At 41.4% G+C, this 15841-nt stretch overlaps 1 protein-coding gene across 7 annotated transcripts in view; it reads right to left on the bottom strand.

Moving 5' to 3' along the window:
* ect2 (epithelial cell transforming 2) overlaps positions 1 to 15033 on the bottom strand; it is a 39039-nt gene extending 24006 nt beyond the window's left edge. Inside the window, exons 1-14 of one of the 7 annotated variants that reach the window (XM_023953928.1) lie at positions 14905 to 15033; positions 14678 to 14752; positions 14271 to 14435; positions 13157 to 13236; positions 10471 to 10563; positions 9601 to 9783; positions 8274 to 8363; positions 7996 to 8103; positions 7406 to 7479; positions 3242 to 3372; positions 2099 to 2211; positions 1841 to 1903; positions 1249 to 1474; positions 960 to 1148 (exon numbers count right to left, since the gene is read on the bottom strand). In XM_023953928.1, coding sequence (XP_023809696.1) covers positions 960 to 1148; positions 1249 to 1474; positions 1841 to 1903; positions 2099 to 2211; positions 3242 to 3372; positions 7406 to 7479; positions 7996 to 8103; positions 8274 to 8363; positions 9601 to 9783; positions 10471 to 10563; positions 13157 to 13236; positions 14271 to 14403 — 1483 coding nt within the window. In that variant the 5' untranslated portion in view covers positions 14404 to 14435; positions 14678 to 14752; positions 14905 to 15033. The remainder of the gene's footprint in view (positions 1 to 959; positions 1149 to 1248; positions 1475 to 1840; positions 1904 to 2098; positions 2212 to 3241; positions 3373 to 7405; positions 7480 to 7995; positions 8104 to 8273; positions 8364 to 9600; positions 9784 to 10470; positions 10564 to 13156; positions 13237 to 14270; positions 14436 to 14677; positions 14753 to 14904) is intronic. The other 6 variants (XM_011494490.3, XM_020702843.2, XM_004067575.4 and 3 more) reach the window with 6 other exon arrangements.
* Positions 15034 to 15841: the final 808 nt, after the last annotated feature.

The raw sequence follows: 15841 nt of genomic DNA, 5'->3' as shown, positions 1-15841 counted from the left end.
AACGACACTTCCCTCCACAATGTTTTGAATGAGGAGGTTCTGCTTACAAAGTTTGTGTCAAGTCACAAAAAAAAAATCTATTTAATAAAGGAATATCCTCAAAACTGCCTGCTCTAGCACCTACCGCTTCCTCCGACACAGCAGTTACAGGCGGATGTACCAAAACCAAGAAACCCTCCTCAAAAGTTCACTAGAGACTGTCTGCAAAAGCTGTTCAATTAAACTCAACTTTACAAACATAAAACCTGGGTACAAAATAAATCATGATAGGATTGGGTTTAAAAAAGAAGAATACTGAATGCTAGACCATTGACAGGTTATAAAAATGATCAATTAAAAGTATTTTTTATTTCTTAGGCTGCAATTCGATTTAGAAAGAATGGCCACGCCCATGTAGAGGAGATTTTGGAAACAGCGGCTTCAGATAAACATGAAATATGGCTTTAAGACATTTAGGTTGTGGGATTCTGATTAAAAACTTCGTAATCATAATTAAAACACCACTTGGAACGTTAAAAAATGTTATCAGGACTGGGAAATGTAACCTTTTCAACAGGATCATTTGGAAAGTTTGTGTTGTCACTACGATTTTAAAAGAGTTTGTTCACAACAAATGACTCGACCCAACCACTAACCATGAATGAGGTAAAATGTAATACCTCAGAAACTCTGAAAAATGGCAGAGAAATCCTAAAATCTTCCCCCATGAATTTAGACTTATGGACACAACTGTTCCTACAGACTGATCTAATCCAAGCGTCACATGCTCACAATCTCCTCACTGTTTGGAACCAGATCTCCAGTTTAAATTAAATCTGGAGCTCTAATTGGAATACAAATATAAAAAGGAGTTTCAGTTCAACTTTTCTCCTCTAAGCTACTAAGTACAGTTTTATATGTCTGGGGATATGAGGCCTCCCTTTATTTCCAACACATCCACTTAGATTTTAGAACCTAACCTTCACCGGCTCCTTGCTGCTCCTCCTCTGGATGTTGGCAGATATTTGCACTAAGGCGAGACACTTTCCTTTTGTCTTCCGTGTCTGTCCTGATTCTCTTTTCTCTGGTTTTCCTTCTTCTCATTCTATTCCTCTTAACAGAACTTTCTCCTACTCTGCCTTCTGGGTTGACGACAGGTATTATCGATTCTTATGAAGAAAACAGATATGGCTGAAGTATACAGTAAATGACAGAGTGGAAAAGGCTCAAGCAGGTCCAGTTGTACTGTAATCTCTCCTTTGCTCTCACCTGTCAAGCCCTTGCATGTCTCCGGAGTGTTGGAGATGTCAAGCAGGGAGCCAATGGACAGGGAGTTCTCTGCTGAGGCTCTTTTGCGTGGGGGGGGAAAGGGCGACATCTCTGTCTCCTTGCTGAGCTGAGCCAGAGTGTCTTTTAGACGGCGGCGCTTGCGGTTACTGTTAGGCGTGGTGAGTGACAGGAGCGACACGGCTTTCTTCATGGCCGGGCTGTCATTCTACAAAGAGCAGAAAAAGAGCAAGAAAGAAGCGATGAAAAGATGGGCTCCAGGAGAAAAAAAAGACAATTTAGCCAATTTGTGATTAAATGCCAATTGCTAAAATATTTGTCCTAGAAAATGAAGAGGTCTACACATTAGACTTTCAGAAGGCTTGACTTCTTGTTCTCATTTTTAGGAGAAATTACCATTTTCACAAATGCTGGTTTTATTTAGACTTTACTCGTAATTTTCTCTTCTTTTTCCTTTAAACTGGTCAGGATTTTGTTTTTTCATCATTTGTTTTTTTCCTTTTAATCTTGGCTTTTATATGCATGGCCTGAAGAAATGCATCTAGTAATCAAACAATGACAGGAAGCATGTTACCTTTTCATAGAGATACATGGATTCACCTGCACGAGCATCCATCTGAATGCTTCCCCAGAACCACTGCATCATGAAGGAGGAGGAAATGAAGACCAAAAAAGATCAGGAAACATGCTAAAGTATTTGTTAAATCACAACTATAGACATTCCAGCTCAATGGAAACTGCCAGATTCTGATTTTTTTTTTTTTTAATTTGTTGGATCAAATAAAAGCAAGTGTTTGTCAACACGACCCCTGTGTTAGTAAGACTAGCTTACCTCCTGTTTGACCACATACAGCTTCTTGGAAGAAGTTAGCAATTCTCTGACAGAGTTTTCCTCCACAACCAGGTGAGTGCATCTCTCATCCCCAACCTCCAGATATCTGCCACCTTTCAGTTCCAACAACATACAAAAGTAAAAAAAGACCAATAATTTTTATTTACAGAGATTTTGAACGACATAGTTAGAAAACTAAAAAGGTCTAAAGAAATGCCAGCTTTTTCCCTAGAATGCAAATGGGTCATTTTTCAGAAACACTTTAAAACCACAGTGTGAAAGCTGAGTGGTCCAATGCAGAAATACACAAGTAAAAGGCATGAAATGGCATTTATTTTGAGGACCATAGCTTGAACATGTTACAAATGTTCTGTTTTCAAACAGGATTGATCCGAAAAATAATTAGTCAAATCTAAACTTGGCTTTAGGCCTGCACAATATACCACAAATTTATCGTTGTCACGACATCAATCTGTGCAATATGCATACCGCAAAAGACTGCGAAAATCGTAATAAATGATTACCTTAAATGTGCTAAAACAATCTCATGGCAGCTTGAAATATTGAACAAATGAAATAAATCCCTTTATGCATTTGTTCAATATTGATGTTTGCCTCCTACGTCGACAAAGGTCATTTGGAGTGTAATTTTTAAACTGTTGCAGTGAAATGGAAATGATGTTTTTGTTTTTTTTGCTATTTGTTTATATACCGCAATTTATATCGTTATCGCAATATTAATTACCAATATCGCATATCGCGAGTTTTCCTCATATCGTGCAGCCCTACTTGGCTTGCATTTGAATTTCAATATTTTATTTTTAAGTTTGTAAAGAAATAATCTCTACATCCTTTTCTGTATTTTGGTACTGTGATTTCAAGATTTATTACACTGGTTAAAAGGAGTTAAAACAGTTTTAAAAAAAAGGAGCATTCATTAACTCAGTTCCACTAGATTACAGATTATATTGGATGCAAAACAATCATATATATTTTAAAAGAAACACACTTCATATTTGTGTAATGACACGAATCTTGATGTGAACTTTAACATGAAAACTGAGACCAAAATAAAGCCAGTTAGTCTTTTCAATCCCACTTAATCACAAAAACCAAAATCCATTCTAAATGAGAGGCACAAACCATGCTTCAGAGTCCTCTCTTCCATGTTGGCCTTCTCTTCCTCAGAGAAACCCAGAAAACTCAGAACACAGTCTTGGAACGGAGGAACTTTGAATTCCGATCGAAACTCCTCCTGGCCTGCGTGAAAATCTCTTTAGACATGAAGGAAGAACAGAAAAATGTCATGAAATATTACACCAACAGTTAACCCTTCAGGTTATTGAAAAAGGTCTTCATGTATTATGAATCATAAGAGACCAAAAGAAAAGGTCTCAATTTCTGCATTAATCACATTTGAACAGATCAGGGAAACTGTGGCACCTGGAAGGCCGTGATTGGAAGAAACTGTCTGAATCAGAGAGGTGTTCTATGTTAAAACACAAGGGTGTCCCACCAATACACGTGGCAGCAGGACACCCTAGAAAGCAGGACGACGATCGACTTTGAGGTTGTGTTAGGCGACGTTCGGCCTTGTGTCTTGTACACTGGGATAAAGAGAGGCAGAGCTGTCCACCGATCACTACCTGGTGGCAAGTTGGACTCAATACGCTCAATACTCCAGGAGGATCGCTAATCACTTCAGCGACAGCAGAGACACTCAGAGCCTGTGGCGTGGACTTCAGACATCACAGACTACAAACCTCCACCACAGACATGTGACAGCTCCATCTCTCTGCTGAATGACCTGAACTCCTTTGAGGCAGTGAACAGCACAACGGCCCAGAAAACTCCACCCTCTCCTGGAGACCAGGGGCCTCATTTATAAAACTTTGCGTAGGATTTGCGTCAGAAGTGGCGTACGGATGAAACATAGGACGTGCGTACGCACAGAAATATTCAGATTTATAAAACCGTACGCACGCACATCCTACGCATCTTTCCCTTAATAAATCACAACCAATTCTAAATGCAGCGCAGCTTTTGCGGCTACATGAGACGCCCATAGTTGCCCATAAATAGTCCGTGAAACGCCCACAAATGAATATTCATGGCTTGCGAAATCATGGCACACACCGAGGGGAAATGAAAAAAACGTAACTTCACTCAATGTGAAGTAGAATTTATCGTTGGTGAGGTGGAAAAGAGGAGAAAAATGTTGTTTGGAGGGCACAGTGTGGGCATTACTAATGCCAAAAAGGCACGTGAGCGGCAGACGGTGGCAGACGCCGGAAATGCTGTAGCCTCACAACCTCGGACCGTGGTTAAATTAAAAAAGAAATGGTCGGACATCAAAGTCGAGGCGAAAAAACTTCTAGCGCTCCATCGGGGGGGGGGGGGGGGGCACCGGTGCGCCAGATGGCCAGATGCACCGGGTGACCAGCGTAGTTCCTCCGAGTGCTCCTCTGTAACGTCGAGCCCAAAAGCCCGCAGAGGTCCAACAGGATGGCTTGAGGAAGTCGGAACCGGCTCATAAGCCACTCGTCCTCGTTTGCCAGCAAGTTTTCTTGCTGTCTAAAGATGCGTTCACTCCGAATTCTTCCATTTGCTACATCTTCTAAGAGCGCAAGATCAGCCATTGTGCGTCATTACGCATTGTGATGGGGCATTTTATTTCCCTCCATTTAGTTACATCTGACAAGCTACAGATGTCGGTAATAATCCACGTGGAAATGGGAAACTGATCAGCAAATGTAATTTCTTGTTGCTTTCTGAATGGTGAGACATACACAATACATTGTTTTATCAAAAATAAAACAAACTAAAGGCATATGCATGAATACCATAATTCTGTAGCTTATGAAGAAATGTTTTAATATGAAAACAACTTTCCCCAGTGGACAATTAATATGTCTGTCCGTCCGTCCGCACGCCCGCACATATATCTGCTCCGCCAGACGGACACATTAACGAGAATATCAGTTTTGTACATTATTTCGTTCTGTTAACTATATTATTTATGAGGATGAATAGCACACCACGGCAATATTGCAGAATATATTTCATTTTTCTTTTTGCAAATATGTGTTCATTTGAATTTCTGTTGTAATTTTCGTTTGATTGTTTTTGTTTGTTTCACTGCTGATCGATCAAACGGGTGTTGGTGTAGCTGTTAATTGTAAGACTTGCTTTGTGAAGTCTTCATGTTATTTCTGAGAGGCAGTATTGTCATTTTCACGTGTTTCTTGCATCTGCCGACGGCGTCGCCGTTTCTCATTTCACCCGTTTTTGTGCGTACGCCTGGGTCAGAGCTTGCGTGAAGGACCGCACATTTTCCCCTCAAGTTTGCTTTTTATAAATCTCAAGTATTGCGTGGAGAGTGGCGTACGCCTTCTTTTGTGCGTACGCAACGTTTATAAATGAGGCCCCAGGTGTTGTCGCTGTCTTCAGACAGCGTGATCAGATCCCTCAATAGGATCAATGCCCGAAAAGCCCCAGAACCAGACAACATCCCTGGTCGGGTGCTGAGAGACTGTGCGGGGGAGCTGGCCGACGTCTTCGCAGGCATTTTCAACATCTCTCTGAGTCAGGCTGTCAGCCCCACATGTTTCAAAGCGACCACCATCATACCCGTCCCTAAAAAGCCCTCTCCCTCCTGCTTTAATGACTCCTGTCCGGTTGCTCTGACTCCCATCATCATGAAGTGCTTCGAACCGCTAGTCATGCGGCACATAAAGTATGTCCTGCCCCCCTCCCTGGACCCATTTCAGTTTGCCTATCGGTCCAACTGTTCAACAGAGGACGCAATCTCAACTGCTCTCCCCTCTGCACTCACTCACCTGGAGAATAAGGACTCATATGTCAGGATGCTGTTCATTGACTTCAGTTCAGCATTCAACACCCCCCCCCCCCCAATGCTCCTCTGTGTAACTGGCTGCTGGACTTCCTGACGGGGAGACCACAAGCTGTGCGAGTCGGCAGCAACACATCCAGCACCATCATGAAAAACACGGGGGCTCCCCAGGGATTTGTGCTGAGCCCCCTCCTATTTACCCTTCTGACCCACGACTGTGCACCGACACACAGCTCCAACGTCTACGTCAAGTTTGCTGACGGTTGGTGCAGAGACCATAATCTCCTCCTGAACGTGGAGAAGACAAAGGAGATGGTTGTGGATTTCAGGAGAGGCCACACTCAGCCTGCTCCTCTGACCATCAACAACACAAAGAGTGAGCAGCACCAAGTTCCTGTGTGTGCACATCACAGACAACCTCTCCTGGTCTGAGAACATCACATCGCTGGATGGATAATCACAGCAGCGTCTCCCCTTCCTCCGAAAACTAAAGAAAGCAAAAGCCCCTCCCCCCATCATGCACACCTTCTACAGAGGCGCCGTGGAGAGCATCCTCACCAGCTGCATCACGGTGTGGTATGGCGCCTGCAACGCGTCCCGCCGGAATTCCCTCTAACGCATCGTGAGGGCAGCAGAGAGGATCATCGGTGACCCCCTCCCCTCCCTCCAGGACATCTACAACACCCGCCTCACCCGGAAAGCCCTCTGCATTGCAGATGACCCCACCCATCCATCCCACAGCTCCTTCAGTCTGCTGCCATCTGGGAGGAGACTACGCAGTCTTAAGGCCAGGACCAGCAGACTGAGAGACAGTTTTCTCCTCCAGGCTCTCAGGAAGCTGAACTCTCTCCCAGCCCTGCCCCCACTCCCCTCTTTTTGCCCCGTTGCCCTCCTGCTCTGCTGATCCCTGAAATACACACGTCACCTACCTCATCAGCACTAACTGCACCTTCCGCCAGTCCTCCAGTGCCGTAAAATATTTAAGTTAAACAAGGAACTATATTCACTTTATTTTCTCCTCTCACTTTTACATTGTTATTTTTTCTACTATTTATTGCCTCAACTATTTATTGTTTGTTTTATAGTACACTTTGAAGTTGTCTCCCCGTTTAAAACTGAAGCTGAAGAGAAACGGAATTTCAATTTCTATTTATGTGTCAACATTGCAGATTTTGACGATAAAGTTACTTTGACTTTGACTGGCTGGCGGCGAAGCACACCAGAAAGACTTGGCAGACCTAAACTTAACCAGTCCATATGTGGTTTGTGGGTTGTGAAAAGAAGCTTGACCATGGCCCGGTTCCAAGTGACCCATGAATCAGTGCTGGACCATGGCCCAGGGGTTGGGGACCACTGTGCTTGAGCATCCCATCCGTGTATTGCAGAAATACATACAATTTATATCAAAACTTTTAAAAGTAACATGGGTGTAAAAACACAGATTTCAAACTTACACATCATCTCTTCTTTCCCATGATTTTTGAATCCACAGTGGAGTGAGGATGGGAGTACCCATGCACACCGCCAGCTGAGATGAGAGAAAACCTCATTAAAACTAGGCGTGAGTATTGGCAAGAATCTAGCGATACAATACATATCGAGATACATCTAAAGACTTTACCAGAACAAATTTTCTCTTTTTTTTGTTAAATTGTCTGATATTAGACAACTACCTGAATATTAACATGCCTTTATCGTCATACAATGTTTTTATTTATAGTGCAAATTTATGGTGCTTTTTTTAATGATATATTGAGATATATTCGTTTTTAAAAAGGAACAGTCAGCATAGTCAAATTTACACAAAATAACTTTCAGTATAAGAAATAAAAAACAGAATGAATCCAGAATTGATTCAATTTCAATTCACTTGTTTGTGATTTAATTAAATACTGCTCTTAGATAATATTGATATAAACTGAAAAAAAACCTAATATTAAGGGCTTGGATATTGTCTTGAAGTTAAGTCATAGCAACTGGACCTTCACCAGAATTGACATTGCATGTTCTTAGAAGAGACAAGAATGAATTGTGATGTACAAACCCTGTACTTCTCTCCATGGGTGGAGTATGCAACAAGATGAGTAACCTTGGTGCTGAAGTCTTTCCGGATTGTTCCACCCATGTGATGGACCAGATTCACCAAGTTCTTCTACATCCAGAATAGACAGCAAAAACTCAGCATCACACTCAACATCAACGACCATGTCTTAGATTAATGACTTCTACATTCTTGGTTTGGATCCATATGATGGATGTGTGGCTGATGTTACATCTAAACCTGAATATTTGTATAAAAATGAGAATGCTGAATGAACCCACCATCTCCTCTTTGTTCCTGAAGCCTGTTAAACACAGCGACAGGTTGAGCATAGCAGTGCAGTAAAGAGGACGGCATGAGAAGAGCATTGGCTGCCGGGAGACAGAAAAGAGCAATGAGAAGCTGAACTTCACTGCAGAAATACGCTTTTTAATCACCATGTTTTTGTCCTAAGGCAGGGGTCTGAAACCTTCAACACCAAGAGAGCCATTTGGAGCAATTTCTTACTGACAAAAACCCAGTAGGAGTTTTAAAGCCATTAAAAAAAATAATCAACTACATAGCTTTGCATTTATGTGGTTACTTTATGCCACCAGTATGTATACTGGTGTTTTTTTGTCATTAATAAAAACATAAATGCATAAAGAACATTTATATATTTTTTCCAGGGGTGTAGTCAAACAGGAAAATTCACAGTCTGGTTAATTTAGTCCGAACCAAGTCCTGAACCTTACATTTGATCTGTATTCAGAATGCCATTCAGTTACAGTGTTGGTTAATGTAATCAATTTTCTGATACATTATAGGGTAAGATAAAGTATTTTCATTTGACCGTAGCAGTATTTGATTTACATGGCAATACTTTGTGTAACCAGATGCTTCAATATTTAGTAAAATGTTTGTTTTTAAAATTTAAAGAGTTTTTTTTAAATGTCCATCATAAGAGGCAGTTGATATTATATGTATAGAAGAAATATAGATGTAAGTACTGACATCTGAGTAGGTTTCGTTGCTGTTGAATATTGGTATCGAAGGACAACCAAGAATTGGGGAGGACAACCAAATATTACTTGCCAGATTTTCCCCCCCTTATTTCTAACGCTGAAGAACCAATTGTTGACACACCCCTTTCCCTCAGCGTACCCCAGGCTGCCGACCCCTGGTAAAGGCCCCTTCACAAAACGTGTACAAATACGCATGTTCAGACTTCCAGCTAAACATTATTTAGAAGTATAACTCGGCTTACAGAAGTAAAATCATGTTACAAACGTTTTGTTCAATCTGTGCATTCAATGATTGTTTGCACAAAGGCTTTTGATTGAGTGGAAATCTTAGCAGTGGTGTACAAAACTTCCACAGTTTATCTTTCTGTTATAGAAGGACCTTAGCCATAATTTCATATAAATGACTACTTCAAATTCAATCATGCAGAATAAGTAGCCCTTTTTTTCTTAGAATTATCACCATCTTATTCTTTCTTTAGCCAGAGAGCCAAAACAAAGTGTTAAGAGACACATGTGGCTCTGGATCCTCAGGTTGCAGACCCCTGCCCTAAGGCAATAAACAGCCAAGATAAGATTAGTTAAAGTGAAAGTATTAAAGGCTTACTTCTTCTTTCGCAGCACAGTGAAAGACAACAGGAGGCCCTACAATTCGGTTGTCCCGCCTGTGAAGAAAGCTGTAGTCTGAGGTGTCAAAGTCTGTAAGGACAAACACCGTCTCAAACTCTGCACCGTCGCCTTCTGCAAACTCCTGAACATTATCCGTCACCAAGAACGGAGTGTTTATGTCCTGAAAAAGAAGAATCACAACGAAAGCAAACCAATGAGTGGTTGAAGATGAGTCTTACTGTATTATGACAATCATCTTGTCTTGTTAAAAGCCTTCCCTGGTACTGAAGAGAGAATTGAACGTCCAGACAGCAACAAGACAGACCAGCATAACAACAGAGGATATCTCTGTACCTGCCAGGTTCCGTCTGCAGTTTTGTTAGGTTAAAGGGTGTAAAAGCAGAATTTGATGTAAACAATTTTAAACATGTAGCTTCCTTGAATTTTCTACTAAAATGACTGCAGCACTGACAGGTTCAGAAAAATCCAACCCCACCGCAGACTCATGAATAAAGAAAGATCTCAAAACATTAAATACATTTCACAAAAGTCAAATCAGTTTAGATAATGCAGTGAAAAGCCAGAATGGTATTCTTTCACTCAAATAAATAGATAACAAGCTCAAACTTGCTATTTCCAAAAGTCAACTCAACAAGAGAAGCTTGTGAAGGACTTTGTTCATGTTTGGCCTACAAGCATGCACCAACATTCCAGAAACAAATATCACCCAGAAACCCGTTCAGCTGTGAGTCAAGTCTTAGAGGGTGATTGATGAAGAAGTCAGTGAGAATCAGGGCCAGAAGTGGTGCTTTCCCAAAGATCCCATCCATGTAAAACAGTCAAACAGAGAAACAGACTCTGTACTGACCATGCTGACTATAGATTTTATCATCATTTTCTCCTTGGCACTCGCATCACCTTCTCTTATCTTTACCACAGGTACCTCCATCATTCTGATGGCCTAAAAAACCAAAGACAAGCATTTAATGAACACATGATATAAAAACAGATTTAAAAAGGGCTAGAGGAGGCGAGGGGGGGGTAAACCACAACGCACACATGCGCATCCACACCAGGAGTGTGCCTGTAGCTGGTGGGAAGAAGATTGCGCCTGCTCTGTGGCCTTGCAAAATCCAAAGCCAGTGACTTCAAACAGAAGCAACACTCTAGATGGTCTTAGCTGCAGAACCAAAGAACTTGGTGTTTTGATATAAATGTTTTAGATTTAAGGTCTATAGTGGGGATCTGGAAAGAGGATTACCAAAGATTACCAAAGAAAAGATGGGCTTCTGCTACCTGTTGATGAGGTTTGGGGCTTTTGGTTAAGCAGGGTGTACTTGAAGAGGTTGCAGGCTGACCCGTCCCTCTGTGCCTCAGGTGACCAACAATGGTTTCTTTAAGTTTAGAAATTAACCTACAGCCCTTACTGTTCAACTGAAAACTCAGAGACATAAAGGACAAATCATGTCATATTTTGGTCCTTGTGTGGCCAAAGTTGTCAAAATTCATCCGACTTCAACAGGATGACATGGAAAAGTTCACACATGTGGTCACAACGTAGCAAGATGAAAGCAAATGAGTCAGCAGCAGCATTTATCAACTTCATCTAATTGAAGACCCACTCCAATGAAAATCGTATGTGGGGGGGGGGGGGGGGGGGGGGTCTGACGAAGGACATGTATATATAATGAAAACGCTTCTGAATATTTCTGCTCTGCTCCATTCTGATGGATCCAGCGTGAGACCAGCAGATCCATGAACGTCTTTGTTTTCCTGGTCTGAGCCGGAATCTGGATCAGAACTGGTCAGACGGCTGCATAGCTCCAATTTAGCTCATCATTTTGCACCACTAATGTTTGGTTGGGGGAGTGAAGGGCTGTAAATTAGTTGAAAAGAGTGTAAACAGAGAGCTCTCAGCAGCGGAGAGGAGAAGGGTGCTGGGGCTGCTTTATGCCAACAGTCTGTCCCATAATTTGGAGGTTGATTTCTACTGGGGTAAGACAACTGTCAATAAGAAACGTAAGCACAGAAACAAAACTGCGCACAAATTAATACTTTGTACACAATTTTTGAAATAATGAATACATTTAGTTTTGCGTTCGACATGTCTTCGTTCTGAATACGACTCTTGCTTGTCTTGAACTTGAAATTTCCCTTGCCAGCGTCAGAAATAGGTCACGGGGGCATTTACATCGAGTAAGTGCATCGATTCAACTGAGTCAGCATGCGGGTTGAGTCTTGTTTCTTAAACTCAAACTGTTTGGAATGTTATTGATGCCCTGGAAGGGAAATACTTTGATTCCATAGCTCTGTTGAATAAAAAAAACAGCTGATGACAGCAGCTGATTAAGTAAACCAGTTGTTGGTTTTTAAAGCTTTTTTGAGCAAAGGTCATTTTTTTCCTAGACAGAAATCCTGTGGCACACCAGCAACCACAAAAAAAGAGAAACTCTATAGTCTGTATTGATCTATTGATCTACAGTCTCTCCACAATCTCACCTGCATGATTTGGAATAATTGAGGCAGAAATATTTGAAGTTGCGGCTGTTTTTCCTAAAAGTTGTGACAATATGTTGTTTTCCCTCCAGTTGATTAAAGTAAAATTTTATGTAAACTTCACAAAAACCAAATAAAAGGAGATTCATTCTAAATGGTTATTTACTTTTATGTTTCTGCCAGAGAAACTGTAAATTTTTACAAATATATAAATTTGATAAATTGATTAATTTCAGACAAAAAAGACCAACATTTTATCCATGTTTATAAGTTTCACTGTAACGTCACAAACAGTGAACAGGCTGAACTTTTATTCCTTTCTCTCTTGTTTAAATCAGGGGTTCTCAAATTGCGGCCCGGGGGCCAATGGCGGCATGCGGGAAGATTTCTTTGTGGCCCTCAATAAAAGAGCCAGAGCAGGTTCCTTTGTGGAAAAACGTGTTTGCGTGAAGAAAAGACACTTTCAAGCCAAGTGGACTAACTTTGTCATACCACATGGGCTGAATAAAGTCATGTGCCTTATTTGCAAGCAGGTAAATGCAACACTCAAAGTATTCAATATAAATCCTCACTTTGTTACAAATCATAAAAACTATGATAAATTTACTCCTCTGATTAGGTGTAAAAAAAAAGTCAAAAAAATAAAAGAGAGATAGTAATAAGAGAATGATGAAGCAAAATAAGAAAACCCCCAGCAGGTGGCGGAGGGATCCCCGCTTTCCTGCTGCCACCCCTGTCCCGTCTGCCCGCCAGCCGACGGCGGCGTGCAGCGACAAGGAACCGGTGGCGGAGATCCCCGCTTCAGCGGCCAGTTCATTATTGGGACAGGCGGGGTGGGCGCGCTCACACGAAGTATTGTGAATTGGTTTCTTACTGACAGACTCCTTACCGCATACTCCTGCTGCACTGCAGAAACTAGGTTATTGTTTGTAATCATAATTGAAAGACCTCTGGGAACACTTTAACGACGAATCAAAAGATGATCGCAGTGGGACGTTGAACACACCATTTGACCAACTATGATTGGTGTATCTTTAGGGGTTATATTCATGAGGTACCTGCAGTGTTTTAACAAGAACTTGATTTCTCCCAGCTTCTCCCACCAGGACAACCCGCGTCTCCACCTTTGGCAGCATTTCTAAGTAAAATGAAAAAGCAGAGTGTTAACATGGCAGTGGCCATAGGAGCTGTCCAAATGAACCCACTAAAAGAAACAGATTGATGCGGCAGGTTCTAGCAGACTATGGCTGCATGTCAAATGAGGATATGCAGTCTCAACACACATTCAGGGTTCTCACTTAAAAAAGGCCCCACAAAAATGTTAAATAACAAATAGATTTTCTCAGTGATTGACTCTGTAACACGACTTAGCAGCAAAATGTCCTACGATGCTGAAACCACAAACTGAAGGAAGAAAAGTTCCATATAAAGAATAACTGGCATTTTTTCATCCAATGATAAATTGGAAATTAAATATAGACCAAAGCAAACAATTAATGTTGCAAAAGTGTTTTGTCCTAAAGCTACAATGTAGTTACTTTTATTGACAATATATGGAACATTTACGTCAGGATTTAGGCTTTTCATATACCAACTCTACTTTCTAATAATCTGACAGAAAAATACATTGATTTGGCCCTGAAACTCTGACATGTGAGGGCAGGTGGGACGAAATAATCCTAACCCCTTCTTCCCACCACATCACTAATGACTGCAGGAAAATAACATCATTATTTAGTAGCCTATGCTGGAGTTTTCCCCCAAAAAACCAGAGAGAGAGAGAGCTGATGATGTTCCATGAATGTAGCTTCATCAGTGGCTCTGTATTCGTCCAGCAGACAGTCTGATCTGCAGTGGGGAAGATCACTGAGACATCCCACCTGAGGGCCAGCAAAGAAGGCAGAGGGGGTTTCCCACTGATGATGCAGATCTTCCAGACTAAACCGCACACATCCTGACAGTGTCTAACGCAAAAACTAGTCATGGCTAAAGTCGACATACTTGTTTACTCTGTTACTTATGTTTGCCCCACTGTTCATGCTGTAATGTCTGTGAATATTTACATTCTGTCCGCTCTTTCTTCATCTTTTCTCTTGATGAACTTCGGTTGATGTTCGTTTCAAGAAGTTGGAAGACAAACTCCAAAAAGGAGGAGAAACTACAACTTCTCACCTTCTTCATCTTCACATGCTGCTGCCAGAAAAGTGTGGTCACTGGTGACTTCAGCAATCCTGGAGTCACACACCGAGGAGTCCACCAACAGACTCCGAGCTGCCCCCAGAGACAGCATGCTGCTGTCCGCCATGGCGCGAGCACAACACCAGCAAACTCTTCAAGCTAGCAGGAGAAACATGGATGGAGTCACGATGACAACTGTTGGTTAGACACGAACTCCGTCTCTGTTTACAGGCTGTCAATGGACTCAACTTTAACCTAAAAATGGAAACGCAGACAAACGCACACAAACAGTTGCTGTAGATGACAGGCTAATCGTTAGCGACAGCCACTGGCCCTTTCAGGGGGCGCTTGCCTTGACATGATCATGATGATGCGGGGATAAAAAGTGGAACTTAACTTACGATGTTTTGTTGTCCGAATTTCTGATACTAACGGGTGTCAACCAAAGGAAAGGGCTTGATAGATGCAACTGGCTGCTAAAGTAAATTAACTTCGATTAGCTAATTAGCTAACTTTGGCGACAAAGCTAATGAGTCAGCTGTTAATTCGTAAACGTCTATCTGTGGTCTGCGCGAAAAGAGTCACAATAAACCAGTAAATAAAAACAAATGGCACAAAGTTCAAATACCGTATCAAAGCATTACGTCCTCCATAAGTGAAGGTAGTCCAAACAAGCGTCTCGGTTTGTTGACAGCTTCGTGGATCCGGGGCTTCTGTGAAGCTCAATTCAAAAAGCAAAGCACACAACGGCGAGCTCTCCAATTGGACAAGAGCGCCGTGACAAAAACAGCGTCATTCAGGCGAGCAAGCTAATTGGTCCGTTCATTCAAATCGGGACGCACTCATCACTTTCGACACGCCCATGTTGCATTTAGGAAGTGTCGGAAAAAAGCTGACACACACCATGTGTTTGTTAATAAAGTCATTGTTTCATATCCATTTATTAATACTTTTATAATTATTTACCCAATGGAGTTTCGGTCCACTTTCCAGACTTTTCGGCGCGTAGATGTTCCTCCCTGCAGAGTTTGCAGCTGGCATCACCACGACCACTTTTGAAAAACGTCATGAAACTGATTTTTCAGCTAAGCTTTTAACACAGCACAAGACTCGGCTCTGCTAATGTATTTTTCTAATGCTTTTTATCTGTAAACTTTTAATTACCATGTTAAATATTTTTTTATATTTTACTTTCTTCATAATTTTAATCTTTTATTGCCGATTTGATGTTTAGAGTTTTCAGGCTCCTTGTTTGACAGTCATGTTAAGGTGCCAAATGAATAAAAAATAGTTGATTCGACTTCATACTCTCATCAATTTGGACATCAAAATGTTCTACTCGCTGTCGAGATTGCTGCTTGTGCTTTTTATAGAATTTTTTTTTTGTTTTTCAATTATTATGCAAAATGTTCAGTCCCATAGGAAGGAATGGTTGTGTTCAAATCTCTAACTCTTTTAAAAACTTTTTTCCTTTTAATAGTTTTAAACTTCTGCTTAATTTCAGCTAAAGAAGCCATTTGAGATCTGTTGTATAGGACTAGGTCAGGGGTGCTCATTACGTCGAT

This window comes from Oryzias latipes, chromosome 4 (assembly GCF_002234675.1).
Source record: "Oryzias latipes chromosome 4, ASM223467v1".
NCBI classification, from domain to species: domain Eukaryota; kingdom Metazoa; phylum Chordata; class Actinopteri; order Beloniformes; family Adrianichthyidae; genus Oryzias; species Oryzias latipes.
The sequence above is the reverse complement of the archived record's forward strand: the minus strand, read 5'-3'. Positions and strand labels throughout refer to the sequence as shown.